At 38.1% G+C, this 26705-nt stretch overlaps 1 protein-coding gene across 4 annotated transcripts in view; it reads left to right on the top strand.

Moving 5' to 3' along the window:
• The window catches only part of kif26ab (kinesin family member 26Ab), a 96891-nt gene extending 70628 nt beyond the window's left edge, over nucleotides 1–26263 (top strand). For 2 of the 4 annotated variants that reach the window (XM_058749693.1, XM_058749695.1), the window contains exons 5-16: nucleotides 6021–6204; nucleotides 9383–9592; nucleotides 11868–11961; nucleotides 12683–12931; nucleotides 13381–13643; nucleotides 15594–15777; nucleotides 17435–17594; nucleotides 18189–18351; nucleotides 18682–21979; nucleotides 22220–22410; nucleotides 25196–25346; nucleotides 25461–26263. In XM_058749693.1, the coding sequence (XP_058605676.1) occupies nucleotides 6021–6204; nucleotides 9383–9592; nucleotides 11868–11961; nucleotides 12683–12931; nucleotides 13381–13643; nucleotides 15594–15777; nucleotides 17435–17594; nucleotides 18189–18351; nucleotides 18682–21979; nucleotides 22220–22410; nucleotides 25196–25346; nucleotides 25461–25639 (5326 nt within the window). In that variant the 3' untranslated portion in view covers nucleotides 25640–26263. Of the gene's footprint in view, nucleotides 1–1377; nucleotides 1847–6020; nucleotides 6205–9382; nucleotides 9593–11867; nucleotides 11962–12682; nucleotides 12932–13380; nucleotides 13644–15593; nucleotides 15778–17434; nucleotides 17595–18188; nucleotides 18352–18681; nucleotides 21980–22219; nucleotides 22411–25195; nucleotides 25347–25460 lie in introns of those variants that run through there. The other 2 variants (XM_058749697.1, XM_058749696.1) reach the window with 2 other exon arrangements.
• The last annotated feature ends 442 nt before the right edge of the window (nucleotides 26264–26705 follow it).

Here is a 26705-nt window from a genome sequence, read left to right as displayed (position 1 = left end):
GCTGGTGTGTGAGCCGTGCTGCAAACTGACAGAAAACGAGTCTCTCGCAAACATTCTCTCTCCTTTTCTCTCTTTCTCTGTCTCACTCCTGCTCCTCAGCTCAAATTAGCAGTTTAGGGAATAGATCTCTCTCACATAAAGAGCTTAGTCTTGTTCCAGCTGCTGATTTCCCCCCATCTTGCCCTTACCCACAGGCCAAGGGCATCTCTAAGCACTGTATGTGTCTGGAATATGATTTTAAAGTGGTGGTCGCCCAGAGATGTTTGGTTTTCTCTACACCTGAACACACACTATGCAACGGCACACCTAGCATATGCTGTGTGCTTATTTCACGTCCGCAATAATTAATAGCTTTATCCCACCCGTTGGAGCAATTATGTTTGTCACAATGCAAACACTTAATGAGATTTTCAGCACACACGGAGACACAGGTGCAGGACATGGACAAACACACTTCCTCGCACCCTGTATTTTTCTTTTGTTAGCGGCACTCGCTAAGGCTAATTTGAACAAACCCCTAACACTCTGAATTAACCTTCAGCGTGTAACTCCACCCATATTGTTTGTGGTATAGAATTATACCTCAAATTGTGCAGCTTGTTGAAGAGAAGTGTGTTATTACTGTTCTAACCAATCAAACATGTGACTTGCAACTGCATAACAACACCCTATCGTCACACAACTCTTTTTTTTGTTTATATTTCCCCCCTGCTTTTATTGATTTATTTACATAAAACAAACATATTCATGGTCAGAAAAAGTTTTTTACAGTATCAGAATATCCCTAAAGCAAGGTATTTATTTATTTGTTTATTTATTTTCAAGATGACTAAATTCATTAGAAACATTTATACAAATATATTTTTTATACATATATCTTTAGCACACACACACATACATTATGCACAGTAAATAAATCAATAAATAAATAAATAAATAAATAAATAATCTGAATATCCCCAAAGCAAGGAATATTTATTTATTTATTTACCAGAAAAATATATATATTTTTAAACACACATAAAACAACAAACACTCTTCTCCACAGACATACAAAACACCTAAAGCAGACACACACACACACACACACATAGACAAACAGACAGGCATGCAGCACATACTAAGCAAATCTGTTTGAAGTCTGGGGTAGAATAAAAAAGAGACCCTTCACACATGAAGAATTCATGCAGTAAGGGGCATGTGTGTGTGTGTGTGTGTGTGAGGGTGAGTGAGAGAGAGCGAGAGAGCAAGCGACTGAGTGATCGCAAAGCTCTGATTCCTTTTCTGGCCATGGGGAGTGAAAAGGGGCTGGACCGTGTAAAGAAAGAGAGAGGGAGGATTCGTGCGCGTGTTTGAGTGCAGGGCAGCTGCCAGCACTCCTCCGGCAGCAAGAGGCGAATCCTGACTGCTGGATTCCAGCTCCTCTCTTCTGCGAGACGGATAAAAAGAGGGATAGATGACAAAAAGGACCAGGATGCCTGACACAAGGAATGGACTAACTGATACAGACTGTTCCAGGGAGAGAGAGCGTTAAAGGCAGAGAGAAGTACTAGTGGTTTGGTGCTCGCTGCATGGTGCAAAGACGTGAATGTGAAGAAGAAAAGTTCTGGATATAATTGTAATGACTTTAAACTTCCATCATCTGCAGATGTTTGTGCACTGAGAATGGGCAGTGATTACTGGAGAAGCACTTGCAGTGACTTTGTAACTAGTTTGTTTTTGAATCACTCTTTTTTGATGGCAAAATGTGGGAATGGACACACAGACAGTACCGTTTTTTTGAGTCCAGCCTGCGTCGTTCTGGCTATGAGTTGTGAGTACATTAGATGATGGATTGGAAAGAAGTGTGAGTACTTTTAAAGCTTTTTCTATGTGTGTGTGTGTGTGTGTGTGGGTGCAGCAGGTTTTGACCCATAGATGTCAGTTGCAACACACCCGTCTTAACGCCAGGAATTCTTGCTCCGTCCTCTGAGCTCACCTGCCAAACTCTACAAAGGCTGCTGTCTGATTGTTTATACATACTTGGGATATGGATTGCTCCTTGTCTGTGGAACATGTCAAAGCATGTTTGTTTAGCATAGCGTGTGTGTGCTGCAGAGAGTTTGAGCAGGTGGACAAGTAGAAAGTGCAAGCACATGGACGTGTGCTTTATAGCCGCTCTCCATTCATGAACTGAGCAAGCTTTTTTTTCCGAGGAGATGGAGAGAATGAAAGAGAGAGGGAGTGAGAGAGCATGTGTGCTTCAACAAGTAATTAATTTCAGCATTAGTGTACAGGTGTGCGTGCTGAGAATGCTTGAGCTGTTTTTGTGGATTCATGAATTGCTTTATTACTGTACAAGCATTTAATTTCAAACCTCGCCTACTTATCACTTGCATTTTGATTGAATATATAACAACATAATATCCATTCTGTTCATTCGCTATAATTTTTTTTTCTTCAATGAAAAGTCCCTAAAGTAAAATTTTTTTTTTATTTTATTTAAAATAAATAAATAAATAAATACATTAGTTTGTTCTATTTATTCGTTCTATTTATTTGTTTAGATTCCTAGATCAATTTAAATAAATGTTTTATTTTATTTTATAGCTATTATTTCATAATATCTTCATCATATACTACTTCACATTGCTGGTCAAACTTATTATAAATGTCATCTTATAGTATTCTACATTTTTTAATCTTAAATACATTTATTTTCTTTTTTTAATTTTGCCATAAGAAATTCAGTTCATTATTCTTTTATTTCTAATATTTATAGTGATTTTTAACATTCTTAAAGATTATTTCACAAGATAAACATATGTATATAACATCAGACACAAAAACTTGATTTGTCTGATTCACCCTCTCTCTGTCCATTGCTTTCTGTTTTTTCTTGTTCATTGCTCTGTCTTTCACTCATAATGCTTTCTAAATGCATCACTCACACATTTCTTCAATCCCCTTCATCTATTTGTACACATGCAGGCACAGGCACACACACGCACACTTGCATCTTCTTGTGGGCCGACGGATCCCCGGGGAGGGGCCGCTCCTGTATTCCTCCTGGATGTTATAATTATTTCATCAGCCAGCGGTGTGTTCTCTGAGTGTGCTCTTGGGCTGGTGCGGAGGGCCGAACAGAGCTAGAGAAAAGAGGGGTGGGGCGGAGAAAATGGAGGGAGAGAAAAGAGGAAGGGAGGGGTTGTCACTTCTAGAGGTATGGAGTGATGCAGAGAGGGGTAGAGAAAAAAAAGGGTGTAGAATTGCCAGACGTACTGGGGAACACACACATGAACGTGCAAAGAGCTGGAGCCTACACTAATGATCAGTGCTTGTGTGTCTCAGAGAAAAAAAAAAAAAAAAGACAAGACAGACATTTATTGTCACAAGCACACTCCATAATGCCCAGCTTTTACTGACTCCCTCTTGTTCTCTTCTGCTTTCCCATCTCCTGACTTTCATTTGATTTGATCTTATCACAGGTTATACAAACATTATTAGCACACAATTATTCCATAATTTCTGAAATTCTAAATCCATCAATTTTGCATTGTAGTAATAATTGACAGCATCATTTTATGGGCAATCTCTAAACAATGGTTTAACCATGTGACACTTGTATTTTTGAAATTAATGTAATTAATAGTTGTAGTATGTATTAATAAAATATTTATTTATTTATTTACCTACCTACCAACCAACTGACCAACCAATAAAGTCATGTGGTGCAGCATTCATAAGTCAGAAACATTGCAAGGAAAAAAAGCAGGCAATATCTGTGTCACGGTCAGTACATCTTTTAAAAATAGAAAAAATATTTGACATTAGTTCAGGTTATTTCAGGTTGTAAAATGTCAGACATACACAAGCATACTTATCTTTATAAGTTAATAATTAATGATATTTTTAAACAAGTACTTTTCTACCTTATTTTTATCTTTAAAACAGTTTTGAAAATATTGTTTAAGATGTGTACCCTCACATGCATTAAAAATAAGGAACTTATCTTTTACTTGATAGTTAAATCACATGACCTTTTCTAAAGTCAATAAATGTAAACCTTTCCTAAAAAGAGTGTAATTCGCATAAAGGTAACATCGTGTAGTCAAATATTACCTGATCTGTTATTCTACTCTTCTTAAAAAAAATAAAAAAAGCTCTCAAAAATGTGTGTAAGGGATAAAAAAAAAAAAAAAAAAAAAAAAAAGGGAGAGTGGCATGGCAATTACATTAGAGATCCAATGTGCTACTGTAATGTGTGCTCTTAGCATTAAGTATTGTTCAGAGTATGATTTTCAGTGTACTTCACTTTTGATTATTGCTGCATTTAGTGTGATCATAGTTAAAGACTGCTGCGGACAGCTTTCTTTTAGTTAGTTCTCCACTGTTACTCTTCAGCCCAAGAGAACAGCCTTAATGCATCTCTTAATGTGAGCTAAGCCCCAAAATGTCACTTGATAGCTTTTGGTTTTTCACTTCTCTTTTCTCTCTCTCACTCCCAATCTTTCAGTTTCCCTCACTTACACTCATTTGTTCCTCTCATGCTGTGATTTTACTCAAAATTTCATTCGATCAACAGAACAATTGTAAAGTTCAGTCTTATAATGTAGCTTGTTGAGAAGGTAGCTGTTGCTTGGGTAAAGGTCTTGAACCTGCCATTATTACCACTTCTACTGTTTCTGGAGTCCAGTAGTGACATCTCACATAGATTTTTAGATTAATTTCCAGACTGTAACTGGGTCACTGTAAAGCCAGACTTAGCAAATGGCTAATGTTAGGGCTAACTACAGGGCTGACCCCCATTAGACACAGTTTTACATTTTTAGAGGACATTTTTCAAGGGTTTCTGAGCACAGTGTGCCTATTTAGTTGTGAAATAAAGAGGGGGAAGGCAGCCTGTGGAGAAAGAGCGAGTTGGTCTGTGTTTACTTTGGCAATGCGATAGGGGGCTTTTGACCTTTCAGGTCTGATTTTATAGCATTGAGTTTTAAATGTCAAGCGCTACCATTAAATCAATCAGGAAAAGACCAAAAATGGTTTTCGGACATGCACCCCTCTGTCTGAGTGAAAAAGAATATTCTTAAAACATGCAGAGTTCCTTGGAAAATCATTTTTCGCTGTGGTGACAAAGGGATTTGGCTTGATTTTAATGGAATCTCCTTTGACAGAGCAACTGGAATTGAGAGATTTCAGTCAGCTGCTTTGAAGAAACCTTTGTTTTTAATGCTAAAAATACCTCATTCCACACCTTTGTAGCATATATTTTATTTTTATAACTGAAGTCTCCAAAGAACACCAAAATGTTATATTTCATGTGCGTTTTCCACCCTTTGCCCGACCCATTAGAACAAACGGTAACACTTTATTTTAGGGTCTCTTAATTAGTTGCTTATTAGCATGCATATTACTAGAATATTAGCCATTTATTAGTAGTAATTAAGCACATATTAATGCCTTATTCTACATGACCTTGTTCTACATCCCTAATCCTACCCAATACCTAAACTTAACAACTACCTTACTAACTATTAATAAGCAGCAAATAAGGAATTTATTGAGGGAAAAGTCGTAGTTAAGAGTGAATAAGTGTTCCCTATTCTAAAGTGTTACCGAACAAACTGTTGTTGCCACTGCATCTTTAAGACATCTATATGTAAATGACCTCTGTTATGATTGGATAACCTGAGTCATGAGTTCATCTAGGCATGGACGATATACCGGTAGACTCGATTTTGGACTATCGTCACACTCATATGATGTTGTTGTGCTATGTGGTAAAGAAACTTATCGTTTGCATGCGTAAACATTTAAACATTGCAGTTTAAAAACAAGTGATTTTAAGTCATTGAAATGCAATCAACATCGAAAAAGAACTCATTTCGTTATATGCACACACGGTCTGAGAGACAGAAGACTGTTTGTGAGCGCTGTCTGTTTCTCAAACCACCAAAAACAAAACAAAAAAAAATCTTGCGTTCATTTGACTCAATATTATAAGCTTTTAATCTGTGTTATATTTTTGTCTGTTGTCTCAGGGCTGCTCAGAAGCTGAATCTGTCATCCAAACGGAAGAAGCAGCAGCCGCCACTGGTATACCCCCAGGAGCCCTCCATCTACCCCACTAACTTTAGTGCTGTCCTTCAGTTTTCACCTCCACCTGCTCCACCATGTCTGCTCAGGGCGGGGTCAAAGGCCAAGGAGAACCCTGGCATGGGCAAGGTCAGACACCCACCGCACCACATCAGTGCACTATGACAAACGCTTTCTTCTTTTAACTTAACCATTAAGGTTGTTGATTGGGAATTCTCACCATTAGTCTTTTGCAATACTCCATTTCCATTATCCAGTCAAACCCAAATAGAAAGCGACGGTTATTTTGCTGATTATGAACAGATTGTGTATTTGGGATTTCGGATTGGGATCGTGGCCAAGAGTAGCAAGTTGTTCACCATCTACACACCACCCCTCCTCATTGTCCAGAGGGTTTGTCTTTAGCACCGTATTACAGTATATATATAGTCATGGAGAGGATTTGTTCCAGATTAGATGCCACCTGCTCTGAGAGATGATTGTAGAACATCATGCCAGAAGCTGTAGCCCGCTGAAATAATTGATAAGTACCCATTGAGAATGGACTCATTACATCCCAGCCTCACTAATGAGCTTCCTCTTCCTACAACTGCAAACACGCATCTGATGCTGCCTGAATGGACTCCAGTTGTTGGCAGCTTTTGGGAGAACTATAAAAAGCTATGGGCATTAGAATAATGGCCCAGCCGTCTGTAACCATTTTGCTTGCACAATGACCAAATTGTCCAGAAGGATGCAAGACATGTGCTGTAATTCCAGTGGCTGTCACGCTCCAAAAACTGACAAAAACAACATCAAAGTGGATCTGATGACTCTTGCACTCTATTCCAAGTCTTCAGAAACCATGCAATAGATTTGTTTGAGGAACAAGCTGAAAATAGCTCCAGTGGAGCTCTGAAATCCCATTCACATGTCATTACCGATGTCAGTTTGGTGCCATTGAATCTCACGTGTCTCATGACCAGTTGTGACATGCCAGTTTGAATGAATGCAAATGTGATTGAGTGAATAACGGGGAAGTTTTTTTGTGAAAAATGACTAAGGCCCCAAAAGTTGTGCAAAATTTGTCCATTAATACACCGCAAAGAATATATCCAACTGGCACAAAAATTCTTCACCTGCGTGAGAGGAAAAAGCTCTCCATACCAGCAAATGGAACTAGTCTGTATTTGTCATTCAAAAAATGCAAAACTGGAAGATCTATCACTGTAAATGTACTAACCATAAAAAAGCAACACTTTGCTTTATAAATTTTACACTAATCTCGCTCATCAAAGACAGATTTGATGAAAATCATCACACATAAGATGAAGATGAAAAATAGAAGAGACTTCATTGTGAGCCCCATTGACTTTGTTTGCTAGCTTTTGTTTTCTTCTGTTTTTTTCTTCTTGTTCCCTGATTCGCTAAGTTAAACAGCCAATCAGAGTGATCTCCCTCACTAACAGGCTCCAGCAATGATTTAACATGCTTAATCGGTTACTAAGCCGCTGACGGTTGTCTGACTAATACGAAACACACCACAAAAACTAGTCTGACTTATGAATGCTCATACTTAAACTTTATATTTTTGTCTGTTCCTCATACAAAGCTATTGTAGATGCCTCAAAACTTACAGAGCACAAGTTGTCAGTAGATTTTCACACATCAAGATAATTACTGTTTGGATTGCCTCAGAAACTTGTGGGACATCATTTCTAGACCCGAGTTTAGGAGGTGTGAAGCCAGCAGCCGCGCTAGGGGGATCAAACTCTCCTCACGTATCAAATTGCCAACAAATGTAAAACTCAACGGTTCAACCCAAGCCCACATTTCTGTGGTGTCTGGGTGGCTGGTCCCATTCGGGGGCCAGTCATATATGGAAGCCTATTTCCAATATCACGGCCGGCGTAATTCGTTCACCACGTGCACATGTCCATCAGTGTAATCGGCCCCTGTGGAGTGGTGAGGGGGAGTTCACGCCAGGCCGGCGCTGTGGCGCAGGCATGCTGCTTGGCCCCGGGTGCCGTGGAATAGGATCAGCAGTGCAGACATTGTTTCGTAGCACTGGAGCCCGAATGTTGTAATTATATCTCTGCTACAAATCACCCGTGGAATACTGTGGCTTTGTGCAGCTCTGAATGCTGTATTAAGGGCATGAGGTTCTCTTACAGTATGTTTGTTTTGCTTTACTGTATTTGCAGCAAATGGTCTTAGCAGTGCACCGTGACGCAACCGTGACAATGTGTGGTATTACAGGCAGTCTATTTGTTAATGGCTGGTTTTGTTAGTTTATTCTGTGTGTGGTCAACAGTGATGATACGATAAAGTTTTTTTTTTTTTTCCTTGGCAAAAAGTTCCCTTCCTTTTTCAGCTGTTTGACTTATAAAATCAGTTATTGTTGAAACAGTAACAGCTACTCCACTGAAAAGGCATTTTTTTTTTTTTTTTAAATATACAGGGTTAATGATATAATTTCTTTCTTTCTTTTTGGCCTATTATTATTATTATTATTATTATTTTATTATTTTTAAAATACATCAAAAATACAAGTCATATGGACAGTGGCTTAAATACACCTCTTCTGTAATTAGCATGTTTTAAATTTCTGAATTAAAATTAATTCTATTATTTTTTGGGGGAAATAACAGATTAATACAACTGTCCTGATACCATATTGAAGGAGGGGGGAAACACTATTAAAAGTGAATATCTTAAAAAGAAAACTTTTGAATTTCAGTATAATTTTATCACTTTATTATACTTTTTGAAAAAAAAAATGTTTATTAATATTTGGAATAACTTTTCCTCAAATCAAAGTCATGTGATGAAACTAACATTTGTGGGGGAAAAACATGAAATGTCAAAATATTTTGACCTTTTTATAACAAGGTTATGTTCAGGTTGTAAAATGTCATGTGGCGTGACTTACCAAAAAGTCACACCACATGACTTTTTTTTATTTTTTAAATCAATTATTAATACATTGTTCACTTACATGGTTACACAAGATGTAAGGAAAATATGTAATAAATTTTTGCTTCATGGTTACACCAAATTACATTTGCATGTATAAATTTGGCAGATACTTTTATCAAAATAATTTTGGGTGTTGTGACTATTTTCTCAAAACTATATGAAACCAACATGAATTCAAAGATTACATTCTAAGAATTTGGCATGTGTTTTAAACTCCTTTGGAATCATGGAAACTATTTCTTGTCATCTTATCAACCACTTTATGTGACCTACAATGTTATATTACAGTGTCAATGAGATTATCTGCTTCTGCTTAAGCTTCAATAGCATTTTTTTCTTTTTGTTCCAGGTCAAAGTGATGATGCGGATCTGTCCATCACTGGGGATTGTGGATTCATCCGAGTCCCTGTCCTTCCTGAAGGTGGACACTCGTAAGAAACAACTGACCCTCTACGATCCCTCACTCAACACACAGCCCACCTCAGTGCATAGACGAGCAGTGCTGCCCGCCCCAAAGATGTTTGCCTTTGACGCTGTTTTTTCCCAAGATGCCTCTCAAGTAAGAGCCACTGTGAAGATGGTATCATTTTGTTGGCATTTGCTTTTGAGGTTTGAAGTGAAAATATTTTGTTAGTGTCAAAAAGATATTTGAGAAGCACACGCACACATTCTTTGCAGGGCAAGGGGCTTAATGTAAAAAGGCCTGTTTTGGGACACCACCATTCTTCAAAGTATGAGCCCAACAGCTGTTTCTTTAAGTATAGAAAATAGTTTGAATTCCAGACTTGCATATTTAGCAGCTCATTCACAGTTCATTATCTGTCCTCCAAAGCTGCAGTGGGATCCATCTTAAGATAAGTGGCTTACAAATGGACACAAATAGGGAAGAGGAACTTTAGGAGACTGAGAAACTTGAAGATAATTAAGTGTGAACAATTTAGATATGCCACTTCAAGACTAATAAGGTTGTCACTTGAAGTACTTATGTAAAGAACCATAAGACAAGCCAGATATTATAAGTTTCTGCCTCAGAATATGTCATAAGCAAAGATAGGCAGGGACATTGTGGTGTCTTCTAAGATACCATAGGTCTTAGATAAATAATTTTGGCCAAATTTTAAAAGCCAAAAATATACATCCTGATTCACAACCAATCAAATATACTTCATTTGACATTATGTCAGTAGAACACAGGTCAATAAAAAGTTTTCAGCCTTGTCCAAGTTATGACTGATAAAATGTATTTGTACTCGAGTTGCAAGTATCTCTTAATTCCCCTCACACAACCCTTATGCATATTAACCATGGTATTACTACAAATAAAACCAATGAACCATAGTTAAACCATGATAAACACAAATAAACGATGGTAAACACAAATTAACCATGGTTGTGCTAAACCAACCATAGTTTAACCATGGTATTTGTAGTAAAACTGTGGTTATACAAATGGTCAATACATCAAAAAACATGGTTACTACACTTTTACTACAATAAAACCATGGTTAATTTTCGTGAAGGGAAACGTTTGTCAACACAGGTATCTTGTTGTTATTGGAAAATCTGGCTGTATGGCTCTTACTGTACTAGTTTTGGTCATCTGAAATTTGTGTACGTGGGAAAACAAAGTATGCATTGGGGTTAAGGTATGCTCTGTGACGAGTATAATAAAAAAAAAAAATGGTTCAAATGTGAAGAGAAATGTTGATTGTCAGTATTTAATTCTGTACCAAAACATACTGATAAAAATAGTTAAATCTAATTAAAAAATTACTCATTTACACAATACTTGTGTTAGCTCTATGCTTAATGAAGCATCATGTTGTTAGCTTAGCTTAACATGCTTACAACAAACACATATAGAAACTATTAGAGTTGCTGCCTATAATGTTCCAAATCATTCACTTTTGAGGCTCCATTTCAGTTTGGATGCTACTTTTAAATGCAGCTCCATATGTGGACAGTGGACAGCAAAGCCATTTACTTTGCTTAGGAACCAAACTAATAGAATTTTCAGTTGAAGAACTCACATGCACAAGACAAGATCTATGGAGCTTATCGATTAGGAGTTCCTTTACTCATGGCCAGCAGAAGGCTTTTAGGTCTCAATGCTCAGTGCCAGTGAAGTCATGTAACTGTAAATCCTCCAAATCTACTGTGTGTGTGTGGTTTAGTGAGACTGCAGGGACATATTTCTTAGCAATGCACTGAGCTGTTGTTCTGTTTTTTGTAAGAATGTGTGTGTGTGTTATGATGTATGGGAGGAAATTGCTGCAGTCCCAAATTGTCTCCAGGGACTGGGGCTAGTGGAACAGATTGTAGCGTTATGGCCACACAGTGCAGCCGGTGTAAAACCCCCATGTCTGATGAATCTGTGATGAGGATCTGCCTTGTTGGTGCTTTCTGTGGTTTTCTTTTGTTAGTGAATAAATCAATGATCACCAGATCAAAGAAAAGATTAGGTACTGTCTACTCTGCCAAAAAAGATTTGGTTACATTTCACAGCTCAACTGAATGTTAAAAACCATCGATTATTAAGACTCTGGTGTGCACAGTTGTTTAGAATTTAAAATAAACATTTTCTTCAGTACAGTATAGTTACCCTTAAAAAAAGGGAAACATTTTTTATTTATTCTACATTGGGAACTGCTATATAGTACATGTTTAAAAAAAAACATCTTGTTGTCTACATGGTTTTTGCTTTTTTAAATGTGTGTTAATGTGTAAGTATTATGGACCCCATTGACTTTATTCATAGCTTATTTGCTATATGATGCACATGTTAACTTATTATAATGTCAGACAAGTTTTGATTATTTAATTGTTGTCCACAGGCTGAAGTTTGCTCAGGGACAGTGGCTGAAGTTATTCAATCAGTGGTTAATGGAGCCGATGGGTGCATTTTCTGCTTTGGTCATGTCAAAGTTGGTAAGTTATCCATAATACTTTGCAGTTAAATGAATATGACACCCACTGATCTTGTTCCACAGTTTGCAAAGACACTTTGATGTCTAATATCAAAACCGAAGGTCAAAAAAAGTGCTTTTGCTTTTCAGAATGGGCATGAGTGGTGAATTTAATTGTGTGTGTGTGTGTCGGTATGAGAGACCAGAGGCTAGAGAGTGTAATTAAAAGCTGACTAATTGACCCTCACAGTAGACTGCATCAGAGTTCTGCACTATTGCCAGTTATGCTTGTTAGATGTTGCGATGGTTTCCTGCATCATTTACTACATGCGGTCTAAGCGTTTAAGCATTATTTATGACTCTTTTAAAACCAGACTGTCCATATGGAACAGTATTCATCACTAGGTTTTTATTTGTATAATTGATGCTCTAAACCATGGCGTTTCTTTAACTTCTCTAATGTGACTTATAAAACTGAATATTTAAAGGGAAATAAAGCAGGGATTTTCCTGTATCTGAGATACAATTTTATTGTGGACATAAACACATTCCACATATTAATTATTTACATTTTAACATAACCTCTCATTTATTATTTTACCCTTCCATGAAGCCTTGGTTATGTTAACAAAATTGCTTTCACGAAGAGAAAGTAATTGCATTATGTATAAAGAATACAATTACACTCCAAACGAGATGTTATGCAGTAAGATCCCAATGATAAACAATTTATCTGTTCACAGTGAATGCAAAAATGCTGTGCGACGCAATGCAGTCGCAGCCAGTCGTATTTATTGGCTGTATGAAGCTTGATTTTGGACTGATGGGATTTGTGGGTAGGGCCAATCAGCATGATGCAGCAGATATGGAGTCCAAGCTGTTGACAAAATGCTTCGTGTCATTCACAATTGGCGTAAGAAGGATGTCTTTCGATTCGTTCTCCCATTGCCGGCTCCGTTTTACCACGTCCCCTTGCCAAAGCATCTGTAAGGGTACGGTGAAAACTGGAAAAATCTAAAAAAAATAAATAAATAAAAAATCTGAATCTTAAGGTGTTTGCACACTGAGTCCGAAATTCTCGTCCAAAATTTTCACATGTTAAAAATATTTCGTCCGTCATAAAAAATTCTGATCAGGTTCTATTTTCTGCGTTTTTGCATCTGTAGCAAGCATTTTGATAGGAAAGGATTACGAAAAAAAAAATGCATATGAAAATTTCGGACTCAGTGTGCAAGGACCTTGAGTCAGCAGTTTAAAACTGTCATCAGATGCTATTCAAGTACTAATAATGTGTTATGATTGGTGGTTTATTATCAAAGGGGGATATCTCATCAAATCAGTGATAGAAATACCAGTGCTTAAAACACTTGCTCATTGAGAGCTCATCATCTTCATCACCTTGCCAGAATCAACAGCTTTCTCTCTGACTGTCTCTCACCAGGCAAGACATACACCATGATTGGCACGGACAGCTCCACACAGAGCCTTGGCATTGCGCCCTGTGCCATCTCCTGGCTGTTCAAGCTCATCAACGAGCGCAAGGAGAAGACTGGCACGCGCTTCTCGGTACGGGTGTCAGCCGTGGAAATCTACGGCAAGGATGAGAGCCTGCAGGACCTGCTCTCTGATGTGCCCACAGGAAGTCTGCAGGACGGCCAGTCGCCTGGTGTTTACCTGCGTGAGGACCCCATCTGCGGCACGCAAGTCAGTAACACCACACCTAGACGTCAAATTTAACTTATTTTTCCTGATAAAGCACTCCCAGTCTTGCTTGTCATGTAGTTACCAAGTGTGCCGCACATGTCCTGAAAATTTAAACCTAAATATTTTGATCGCTTCCTTAGAGTATAGGTCAGAAACCCCGCCCCTTCTCCATGTAAACGAATGGGACATGACCCAGCCAAAAATAATATTTTACGATTCATGGTCTTAACATACACTTGAAAAAGTGAAAATGAACAGTTATTGTCAGTGGTTGACTGATAAAGGGTTTTCAGTGATTTATTTTATATTATTGTACACTTTTGTATTAGTTACTTTTTTTTTTTTTTTTTTTTTTATTGCAAAATTTTGTTTGTAGAATCTCTTAGTCTATATAGATAATTAAGATACATCCTTGAGGAATACAATTATAAAAGTATTAATTCCTGTCAATCAATCATTCAATCAATCAATCAATCAATCAATAAAGGCAGTGTCTATATTTTGTGTTATATATTATTTGTATTGTAAAATGTAAAAAGTATAATATTAAAATAATAAATAAAAATAATTAATATTTATATAAATTTTTACAATATAAATATATTTTATATACTGTAATAGCTAATAATTAGCTATATTGTAAGACAGTAGAGTGTCGTAGAGAGACAGGGGAATGGGATCAAAACTCACTATCTAGAAATGCATAGGTCACATCTCTGTTGATCATTGTTTCGTATTTGTATCATATCAGTTAAGTAGTTTTCATAGATTTTAGCTGCCACTCACTTAACAGTATACGTTATTACAGATTACTTTTAGCTGAGCTCAATCACTAAATCTCAAATTAAAAGCCAGATGTTGTGGTGGTTCTTTTTACTCAGTGCACCATCAGGATCCATCTGGGTGAGCTGCTGTGCTGTTTCACCCTCCCCCTTACCTTCTATTGGAAGGGGGTAAATATCAGAAGGGGGTAGGTAGAGTTTGGGGGTAGGTAGAGGGGTAGTTAAAAGCGCTGCCAGGTGTTGGCATCAGATGTTGTTTTTTTGGGGGTCCATATGAAGCAGCACATCAAAGACTGCCTAGAGGCCTGTGAAGTTCAAATCTGGGGAGTGGGTTTGAACAGCATTCTCGCCTCACTTTAGTTTTAGAGTGGCTCGTTGGCCACAGGCGGTTGGCGAACACTGCAGGAAAGTGGCCACTATTGTTCTAAAGGAATATGCTTTTGATGGCTGTTTTTTAAAAAAATACAACTGACTGAGTCAGTAAGCTTATCAGGAATATCAAGGAAAAACATGCAGGGAACTAAGATCCATTCCATTCAGTCTAATTGCTTGTTTCCTTGAAGAAGACCATAAATATGGCCAGTGGATGTATCATTCCCTTTGTTCCACCAGGCTTTTTACAGGAGCAGAGAAGCTGCCCTCTTGCCCTCTTTATCCACCACTCACTCTCATCAGTAATCCTTCTCCCTCTATGGGCGTATTTGTTTCTCTGATTGCCCCAGAGACTCGATTTAATTGTCTAGAACTGTGTAAAGAGGTTTGGTTATCTTGATCTCCTTCTTCGTCAACTCCAACTAGGGATAAACCATATGACAATACGGTATAAAAATAGTACAGTTTGGAGTTGACACTTGAAGATTCTATTTCTACCAGGTCTGACCTTTAACAAATTATAGTTGTTGGTTTATGTAGTCATAATGAAATCGTATTAAATAATATTTTTGACTTGAATAACATCTGTTTATTTTTACTGTAATATTTAATTTTAAATTATATGATAATTCATAGTTTTCATTTCCAAAAAAAAAAAAAAAATAAATTAAATTGACTGTATTTTACAGAAAAATTCTCTAGATTACCAAAACTGCCAATTTTGTCACCATATATAACTCAAAAACCATATATAACCATATATAACTTGAACCTAACAATCCTCTACGTGTTGTAGCTCCAGAACCAGAGCGAATTAAGGGCTCCCACTGCAGAGAAGGCCGCCCTGTTTCTTGATGCCGCCATCGCAGCACGTAGCACCAACCGGCCAGATGCAGATGAGGAAGACCGCCGCAACTCCCACATGCTGTTCACCTTACACATCTACCAGTACCGCATGGAGAAGAGCGGCAAGGGTGGAAGTAAGTCTTGTGTTTGCACTGTGTGAAATGATACTGCTACGTTGTTGAAGGCTCTGCGTGTGCTAAATCGATTATATACTCAGTCTAGTCTAATTCCTTCTCCTCCTCCTCATTTTCCCAGAAAATACATCTCAAGCTTATTAATGTAATAGCTGTGATATTACAGGCCAAATCAGAGAGCTACCAGAATCCCTTCAATTTGCCTCTCGCTCCATCATGGTAGGAGGGAAATCAATCATGTCTGCTTTGACCACTTCATTAAACTTTAATGGGAATTTTAACAGATAGTAATAATTCATGAGCAGCTAACAGCTCTAATCATAGTATAGAGGTACCTGTCACTGTGCCATCATGCTGCAAATTTGCATAGGTAAATACAGTGTTGGTAACCATCCCCTAACAGTGAAATTGCCATGGACGCTTTGTTTAAATGGCTTCATCAAGCCTGCTGATTTTAACCCACTTTTAGAAAAACAACAACAAAAAAAAGAAAAAAAAAAGAAAAAAAACAGCAAATAGCAGACACAAAAATGGCTAGGAATAGAGGAAATAAGTTCTCCATGCTTTTCACAAACGTAATGATATAGTGTTTCAAGGTCTAACGTTTCTCTGTATCATCATGTGTAATAACATAGTGTTGGTCAATTGTCAATTCACCCATCATCCTTCTGTATGACTTTGTGTGAAATAAAACAATTGTAGCTGAACCATGAATTAAGAAGGTCTTTTACTATCCTTCTTATAGTCATTGAGCAGGAACTACTGTATATTCATTGTCCTTACTAGACATAGCTGAGGATATAATCACTGAAACAGTTCCACGTCAGTACAGCATCCAGATTAACACACGATTAACCTTTAGTTTCTATCAACGCTCTGTTATATCCACAGGGCAAAGATGAGTAGATCACAGAGACTCACTTGTCTATATATTTCGAGCATAGTATGAACATAGGTGTTTATCTAGGCCAGCCTGTTCTGCCTTTGAATCATAACGGGCTGGGTAACTTACTCATGAATAAATCACACACGGTCTTGTCAGCCGCAGGTCTTCTCTGGGGATGTTTATTAATATATCTGTTATTTGCCACTCCTCACTCTGCCCGACATTACCTCAGTGTGGGAGTCTCGTCAGCGTGGTATAATCGCACTGCCAGCGTCTCAAACTTTCAGTTATATCGGTAATGAGTGGGGTTGACAGTGTATTTGTATCTTCCATTACAAGGACGGTTAAGCTGGAATTATGTGTACAGAATGAGATATTGCCCTCTCAAGTAATCATCTGTGCTGTGCTCATTTATTTTGTTCGGTCAAGTTTGCTTTGTCTGCAACCATAATACTTTGGAATTAATCTTCATAATGTAAGTAGTTTTATTTGCGGTGAGCTTTGGGAATTAACTAATTGTCATTTACTCTTCTATTTGTTTTTGCTTATTGGCTTTTATCTCTCTAAATATTCATAAACGCTATTGTGTTTCCATGATTTTGTTATAATTAACATATACAACGAATGTTAATGAATGTGAAATGTTAGGTCAAAGCAGAGCTAAAGTACATTTAACTGAAATTCATTTTTATTTGTGGAAGGACAGTATGTTTGCACTCTTTGTAGTGTGGGACAACATGGATAACCTCTCATTTTTTCCCCTTCCATCAGTGTCTGGTGGTAGGAGCAGATTGCATCTGATTGACTTGGGAAGCTGTGAGAAGGTGCTTTGTAAGAGCAGGGATGCAGGAGGAGGTCTGTGTCTGTCTCTGACTGCATTAGGAAACGTGATACTGGCTTTGGCCAATGGAGCTAAACATGTTCCATACAGGTAAGAAAATGTCAATCTTTGCCACAAAATAATAAGAAATCAAAACGGGTCATGTTGCTTCAAATGTGTAGATATGGTTCTAGCATCTTTGATATAAAATTTTATAATCAAATAGCATTGCTAGCATACATAGAATTACATGATAATTCTGAATGTCTTCCTGAGGTCTTATGCATTTTCATAGAGGATATAATACACATTTGAGCACATAATGAAAGATGTGAGCAACAAGCTCGTACCTGTGATCTTTGTGTTGACAGGGTTATTGTTTGACTAATGCACTGCTGTTTATCTGTATTTTGCTGAACTCATAGAACATGCACCTCTTTTTAAAAATGTAAAAAAAAATTGCATATGCCTTATTTCTCACCTTTCTAAAACCTATTCACATTTGGCAGAATTGCGGTATCGACATATTTGTAGCTTTTTGTGATTAATATCATAGTAGGACTGTATAGTGAACCTTTCGATGGTTCTGCACATTTAGAGAACAGTTAACGGCCAGGAGTCCTCAGTACTTGAGTAAACAGCTGACTTTCTGCTGACAATCTATCAGCCTGTGTTTATGCTGACAATGAAAATGTATTTTTCCAGGGATAGCAAGCTCACCATGTTACTGCGAGATTCCTTGGGGAATATCAACTGTAGGACAACCATGATTGCCCACATCTCTGACTCCCCTGCCAATTATGCAGAGTCTCTTACCACCATTCAGCTGGCCTCCCGAATCCATCGTATGAGGAAAAAGAAATCAAAGGTAATTTTTAACTGACTAGAATTAAGGAATTCTTATAATAATTGTATATTGTATTTGGAGGATCAGTGCTGATTTTAATCCAATTAAAATCCAGTTTTAGACCAAATAAAATCAACTGTCTAGGAATAACAATATAGAAATATGTTTTGTGCATATTAACATCAACAATTATAATCAGATTGTAATTGAGTATCATAAGTTTTATCGTCATAGGAAATAAAAAAAAGTCACTTGATGTATTGCCTTTGTGTTCATACTTTAGTGACATGGTTACAACTATACCACACCAGAGTTCCAGAGTTTTTTAAATGATTCTTTGTCTTTTTCAAGTATGCATCCAGTTCCTCTGGAGGAGAGAGTTCCTGTGATGAAGGAAGGATCCGTCGACCGCCACATTTGCGGCCCTTCCATCCTCGCACTGTAGCCCTTGACCCAGATCTACCATCATTCCTCAGTGATCCTGACTACTCTTCAAGTAGTGAGCAATCATGTGACACTGTAATTTATGTTGGCCCTGGTGGTGCTGCCATCTCTGATCGAGAGCTCAGTGACAACGAAGGACCCCCAGCCTTTGTTCCCATCATCCCCTCTCTTAACCGTAAGCAACGAGGGAAAGATGGGCCAGTTGACCATGATCACTTCAAATGTAACACCTTTGCTGAGCTTCAGGAGCGATTAGAATGTATTGATGGTAGTGAGGAACCTACAACCTTTGTTGGAGAATCTGGAGGGAATTCTGCAAGCCCTAAAATGGACCATGATGCAAACAAGTTGAAAGAAGGCTCTGGCTGCATTTCAGTTTCTCCCAAGACTCCTACCAAAGCGCTCTTATCAACACAGGACAGCATATCCAAAAAGTCAATTTCTGTAGCCAGTAAACTGCCTGGCAGTCCAAAACACAAATCCAAATTAGAACATTCCAAGTTGCAAAGTGCCACATCGGACAAAGATCTCAGAGACATGTCTGAGAGTAGGACAAGTGCAGATGGTGAAAAGGTGCAAATGTCAGATAATGGAACACTCCTATGCACTCCAGGTAAACAAAGTAAACCAACAGTATCCCAAAACTCAGAGCCTGTGGTTAGGGAAAAGGTTTTTTTCAGTAAAAAGTTACCCAAGCCTGCTCCCCCACCTCCACAACAAAAAGACTATGTCAGGGTCAGTAGTGAAAGTGAAGAAAAGTCTGCCACAAGGATACCACCGATTGGGATGAGTCATCAAAAAAGAGGTGATTTAAATGAGAACTCACCTTTAAAAGTCCATCATCTTAATCCCAGGACTTCAGGGGAAATGAGGTCCAATCTTAGGGAAAGGTGCATGGAGAAGGACATATTAAGGACAACTGTAACCCTTAAACAGCCAGTGGAGCTAAATGGTGAGGATGAACTAGTATTCACTCTTGTGGAAGAGTTATCAATTGGCAACATTGTGGACAATGGAAGGCCCTCCAGTATTGTGAGTTTCAATAGTGATTGCTCACTACAGGCCCTTGCCTCGGGATCACGACCAGTAAGCATCATTAGCAGTATCAATGATGAATTTGATGCCTATACATGCAGTATTGGTGCCTCAGAGGCAAACATTAAAATGGTGGCACCATTACAGGAGAAAGCATATACTTCACTTGGCAGCCGTGGTTCTTCTATCACTTCATGGCTTAGTGAAGTAAGTGTCTGTACTCTGGAGAGTGAAGGTGCCCAAACAGTAGATGTCTTTCTCCCTCAAGGTACTCATACTGGCCCAGACAGCAGCTTCTACCTTGATTCTCTTAGGATGTTCCAAAGCAGCCCTCAAAAGGAACCTAAAAACTCCTTGAATGATAGTGGCTGTAGCTTCTCAGATTTGGACAGTGACAGTGCTATATCAGGCAAACTCTCTCTTAGCAAGTGCCCATCCTCTCCAGAGGCCCCACAGCAGTCTGCCAAAAGCTTACCAAAACTGGCAAAGGCAAATACCATTCATTTATCCGATCCCAAGTGTTTTCAAGATTCTCAAGTTTTCCAGTGTAGTCTTTCCAGGAAATTAAAACCTACCTCATCTACGGCCCAGAGTAGCAGTATCAGTGGAAGCAGCTCAAGTAGCAGCTGGAGACGTGAGCCACCAAGGCAAGACTGCATACCAGATCCATGGCACCAAGTAGATAGCTCATTGGAGTCTTCTATAACCTCTAATTCAGGTTCGTCCAGACTGGTTAAAAATGGAATGAGTGGAATTCCTGCAAGAAAAGCAGGCACAAGTAGCAACAGTGTACCTCGATTGCCCAAAACACTAGCGTCAAACCCATTCCAAAGGGTGGTGGACGGATGTGAAAAATCCAGCAACAACAGGAAGATGGAGTCCCTGAGCAAGATGCCACAGCTCAGACGAGGCGCAACAACACTCGGGACAGTTCCAGTCATACATTCATCCATTGATGTCAAGCTTGCTCAAGATATTGGTTCCTCAGGAGGAAGTTTAAAGTTCTCCTCTTTAGGAAAAAGTGGAAAAGCAAGCAAGCAGGAGGAGAGTATGTCAAAACCTGGAAATGTATCACCACCTCCTCCTCCAGTTCGCAAATCTAGTTTAGATCAAAAGAATCGAATCCTGTTTCCCTCAAGTGCCTTAAAGTCTGCTTATGAGGCAGGAAAGTCTTTAGCACCAAGGGCTACAGGTTTAGAAGATGATATTGATCCTAGTTTAAGAACATCTAACTTAAAGTCAGAGCATAGTTTGATAAAAGCAACATCTAGTCTCAAAGCTAGAGGAGCTAGAGGTGATACAGGGCAGCTTTATGGGAGCCAGGTATCTCTAGACAGATGTGACAGTTTGTCATCTTTGGGGTCGAAACCTGCTCTTAGTCGAGAAAACAGTGGTGCTAGTCTCAACAGCAAGTCAAGCAAGTCTGTCGGTAGGTTTGGATCACCTGTTGCCACCTCTTCCCCAATTGCTACCTCTCCACCTTCTTTTATAAACCCAGTAACCACTGTAAAAAATGGGATTGTCAAAGGTAGCCTTAACACAAGACAAATACCTGTTAATGCAAACAAAGCTCGTACATTATCTGCAAGCAACTCCAAAGCCCTGAGCTCATCCACTAAGTCTCTTGTGGCACCTGCAACAAGGAATGCCAACCTTCCACCTTCAGGAAAGACTGCATTACCTCGAGCAACAGTAGGAGGCAATGGTAAATCCCCAAGAGGAACAATAATGGGTACCAAGCAAGCAATGCGGGCAGCAAACAGTCGCGTTAGTGAGTTGGCCTTGGCCAATCCTTCTGGGAAACATGCAAAGGGCTCAGGTGATTCAGACAGTGGCAATGACAGTGGAGTGAACCTCAATGATGACAAGCATACCCCGATCCCCATTCTCCCATCTCCATATAGTAAGATCACAGCCCCCAGAAGACCTCAACGCTACAGCAGTGGCCATGGAAGTGATAACAGTAGTGTCTTAAGTGGAGAGTTGCCTCCTGCCATGGGACGAACTGCACTCTTCTACCACAGTGGAGGGAGCAGTGGATATGAGAGCATGATCCGTGACAGTGAAGCTACTGGTAGTGCTTCTTCAGCCCATGACTCCATGAGTGAGAGTGGGATGTCCTCCTCTGGCCGCACAAGGAGCTCCAAAGCACCCAAGAAGAGGTCAAATGGTGAGTAGCATCTCTTATTGTCTATGAAGACCTGAAGTTTTTGATAGTCATATTGCTTTCATCGTTCCATCGTTGTATGTCCCTTAAGCATGAACATACAAATAACTAGCACAGCTTAGTATTTTCTTATTCCTCAGTATATTTTTGCTTGCTTGCTGTTTCTTTACCCATCCATGTAATATTTCCATGTCCTAATTACTTTCCTGTTTCACATATTCCCTTTGTCTCTCCATGGACCAGGTCTCCAGAGGAGGCGTCTCATCCCAGCTCCCTTACCGGACACCTCCTCCCTAGGGAAGTCTGGGACCACGGGTCAGTGGGTTGACCTTCCCCCTATATCCGGGCCACTAAAAGAACCTTTTGAGATCAAAGTGTATGAAATTGATGACGTGGAGAGGCTTCAGCGGCGAAGACAAGAAAAGACAGATGAGGTTAGAATGGATTGTCTGGGTGTTTTTTTGGAAACTGAGATCTGGTTCAGTGCATTCATATTTATCCTTAGTCCCTTCTCATGGGAATGTAAAACATGTTATATATATGCTTGCTTATGCATCTTACATAGGAAAGTTACAATATGTGATTAATAGTACTTAGATGAATAACTATGTATAACTATGCTTGCACAGTGTATAGCTGGGATGTCAGAGACCAATTTTGTCTGTAACTACCTTCCCAAAGATTTGTTTTGATCTAGGTTGAGATAGAATTTCGTATATAAAGAGCAATATTATTAGCTCAGCAATATGCTTCATGTATTATTTTCAAACTCTGCATACTGAGCGAAGGTTTTGTATTTGCTTCTTATTAAAAAGTATTAACCCTTTCATGCATGGTGTCTACATTTGTGGACAGTTAATTTAACTCCATTTAGGTTTCATTTATCATGGTAATTTTCTCCAAACGGCTTGAGGGCAGTGTCAGTAGATTGACAAAAATATCGTAACAGTGGCTACTATCTTGCATTCCAAATATTCATTGCTTGATGACATCTTTAATCCAAGATGGCTGACAGCAATAGCCATGTGCTAAATGCCCCAGGCATATCTGTGAAAATCTTTTATACAATTTAGGGAAAAAAAAATATATTAGTATGTACAGTAAAGTATGATGAATATGTAAGTATTTTATAAACTAAAATTTAGAGCAAAATGTAGTTTTTATTCACCAAAAACCAACTGTCCATGTATGTGGACGTCATGCAACAGTAGAGTCAGATTGCATAAAGTCTGATTTCTGTAACCTGCAAGTATATCTATTCTATTTTTTTTCAAAGATGTGATAATAAGATAATTGTCTTATATTGTAATAAAACAGACATTTAACAAATATATCAACATAAATAACCATTTAAAATGACATATTACAGCATTAAATGGCAACTTTACACATACATATGGAGACAAATTTGCATTTTGCCTTCCAAACAGGGACAGCATAGGTCAAGGAGTGACAGTGGGAGTGACAGTGACAGCAGTGAATGTTTTCCATGATTTGCCCATATTGCTAATAGGTTTCCGCATATATGTAACTACTGTTATTGTTCCTAAAATATGTGTTTTATTGCTATTATATTGTAATATTATTGTTTTTAATAACAGCTGATATAAATAGCATAACATGCCATTTAAAAAAAAACACAATATTCCATATTGTCAGCTGTGGCTTTATGTCCCATTTTACGCCTTTGTTGCATGGTGTCCACATACCACATAATTTTTAAATAAAAATGAATTTTGTAAAAATGAAAATGGATTTAAATTTTAGCATCATAAAAACAATCTAGATAATGTTTTCCATAATTCATGCATGAAAGGGTTAAGATATTGTACAGCGTAAGGCATTAACCTGCCAGTAATAGGGAATGAGAAAAACAGTGTTTTCTTTGGAAAAGGAAAAATGGTTGCACTTGAAATACTAGAGTAATGAAAAGCAATTAACTATCTGGAATTAATTGGTTTGGGCAGGAGCAAGCAAGCATAGCAGCAAGCAAGAAAGGGTGTAAAACTGTTGAAGTAAAATGATGCAGTTAAAAGAATGTTATCTTTTCTCCCATTAAATCAGCAGGGTAATGTTCTCACATAAATCCAAGAAGACCAATTGACTCAAAGCATGTGTCTTTTATAGCATTACATATACATGCTATAGCATTATAGCATGCACAGGAGTATTTGTCCAGGCATAGGGGTATTATAGTATTACTGAATAATAGGAGTGCATATATAGTTGCAATCAAAATTATTCACCCCGAGAGACTGTAGTATTTTACAAATACAAGCTTTTCTAAAGATCCAAGATTTTATAAATGCATCTATAACAGTTTACTGGTACATTAAAAGTGATCATGCCAATATATAATGTAATAATTGTAGGATTTAATAATACAGCTATATTATAATTATATAATAATTATTCATCCCAAATTCAATATTGTTGTTTTTAAGTCACTTATTTGTATGGTGGGAAACAAAATTGTCTTAAAACCAAAATTAAGCCTTAAGAATTTGAAGAAAGCAATGGCTATGTGGTAATAAACCAAATATTATCAGTGATCTGAAAGCTTTTTCATGTGAGGAATGGACTGAGATTGCAGTAGAGAAGCTTCTAAGAACTTATAGGCAGTGTTTATTGGAGGTTAGAAAGAATAAAAGATTCTGCACCAAATTTGACTTTTGGGGGTTGAATAATTTTGAACATGAATGTTTAGAGCCAACTTTGCATTCTTAAAATCACTAAAATATGTATTCATTAACTTTCTCCAAGAGTTTACTGATACCTTTGTTGAATTACTTTTATATATTTTTTTCTCGACAGCAAAATGTCTTGCAGGTGAAGGGGGTTGAATAGCTTTGATTTCTACTGTATGTTGTGTATCCCCACTTCTTAGTATAGACATTCTTTTCCTCTTTGTTTCATCAGTCAGTTCAGAATGTTGAGAAGGTATGTTAATTAACTGGCATGGATGTAGCTCGATTGTATAAATGAACCAGACTGTAACGCAAGGCTTTTATTCTTCCATACAATGCTTGGAAAATATCACAGTATTATTATAGTCCTGTAACACGTGCTTCCTTTGTGCAGCAAATGTCACAGTCAGTAAGTAATTTTAAGGAACCAGCATTGTACCACATTTTTCCTTCTAGTCAGTCCAGATAAGCCCAAAATTAGTTTGTTTATGAAACTGTCATTTTAACCATTATGTCAATCTTCTGTCCACAGGGCCTGATGTATTTTAACACTAAATTAAAGGTTCTTGAGAAACGGCAGCAGCAAATCAGAGATCTCAGAGCTAAGCATAAGACTCTGAAAGAAGAGCTGGAGGACACAAAGTCTAGATTAATGATGGATCCCAGCAAGTGGATTGGAGAGTGTAAGTATTATATATTTAGAGTTTGTAGTGCTTCTTGTTGACAGAGGTGAAAGTTCATGCTAAATGCTTCCAACCCATTTCTTTGTAATAACTCTGTTCTGGTTTGTTTTGCAGTTGAGGTGGATGAAGATTTGGATCAGGAGTCGCAAGAGTACTTGGAAGCATTGGAGCAGGCTACGGCTGAACTGGAATACTGCGTCAACCTATGCAAGTCCCGCGTCATGATGGTGACCTGCTTCGACATCCGAGTCGCATCTGACGTGCAGGAAGGACCGCGAGAGGTGGAGGTTTAAGAACAGAATGTGGTGATCGATGGACAGTGACAAAGAAATTGAGGAAGACAGGACCCTGGATGTCTGAAAGGAAGGATAATGAAATGTAGCAGCCGGTCCGGCGATTCCGAGGAAACACGAATGGATCAAAGAATGATCTTTATAATAGGATGGCACACTGAATTCTGCATTAAGTAGGAATTTATCTTCTGGAGAAGAGAAAACTGTTCTGGTTATATGCAGTGCCTCATAACAAACATGGAATAGACTTACTCAAATGGAAAGCCAACAAGCTTTGATGTGTTTGACGCATTTCCTTACACAAGGAAAGAGAAGAATCATTCTCACTTACCGAAGAGTTATTCAACCACACCACAAAGTGCCTTTTTCATATGACTGTTTTGTACATTTGTTGTCAATCATTATTTTTTCTACTGGTGCTAGTGCTATGACCAGCATACCCAAGCCGAACCATATTTTTTTGTTATTTTATTGCATTGTATAGTGTATTTATATGATCATATAGTGTGTGAAATATCATTTTGGGTGCGAAAGGAGAGCAATAAGCTGACTTTCCGTGCTTTGCCTTTGCCTCCTGAACTATCACCTCTGTCAGCATATTGATATTAAACCTTTTGAGCCTTACGTTGTATTTGTAGTTTTCTGTCTGAGTGTTTTTTTTCTACTTTTCAAATCAAATATCTGTCTTTTTAAGGAACACGGTATCACAGCAATGGACAGTCATATGTGATACAAGCCAGTTTTAATAAACATGTTTGGTTTGGTTGCCTTGACTCTTCCAGTCGGACTAAAAATGGATACATATCTGACTTAAACGTGTTTGTTTTTTGTTTTGTTTTCCCCCCAGAGAATCATATAGGTGATTTGAATTGGTACTACGTTTGCTTAGCCATGTTGAATGTATGTTAAAATATTTGAATGAACAACACAAAAAATCCCCAAGAATGTAAAATCTCAAGCATTGTTATTTGTTCTTATCACATAAATACATGCAAGTCAGTGTCATTGTTATGCTCGCGATGGATGCATGTTGCTAGAGAGGCGTGATCTATTAAAATGCAGATTG

This window comes from Onychostoma macrolepis, chromosome 17, assembly GCF_012432095.1.
Source record: "Onychostoma macrolepis isolate SWU-2019 chromosome 17, ASM1243209v1, whole genome shotgun sequence".
NCBI classification, from domain to species: Eukaryota; Metazoa; Chordata; class Actinopteri; order Cypriniformes; family Cyprinidae; genus Onychostoma; species Onychostoma macrolepis.
The sequence above is the reverse complement of the archived record's forward strand: the minus strand, read 5'-3'. Positions and strand labels throughout refer to the sequence as shown.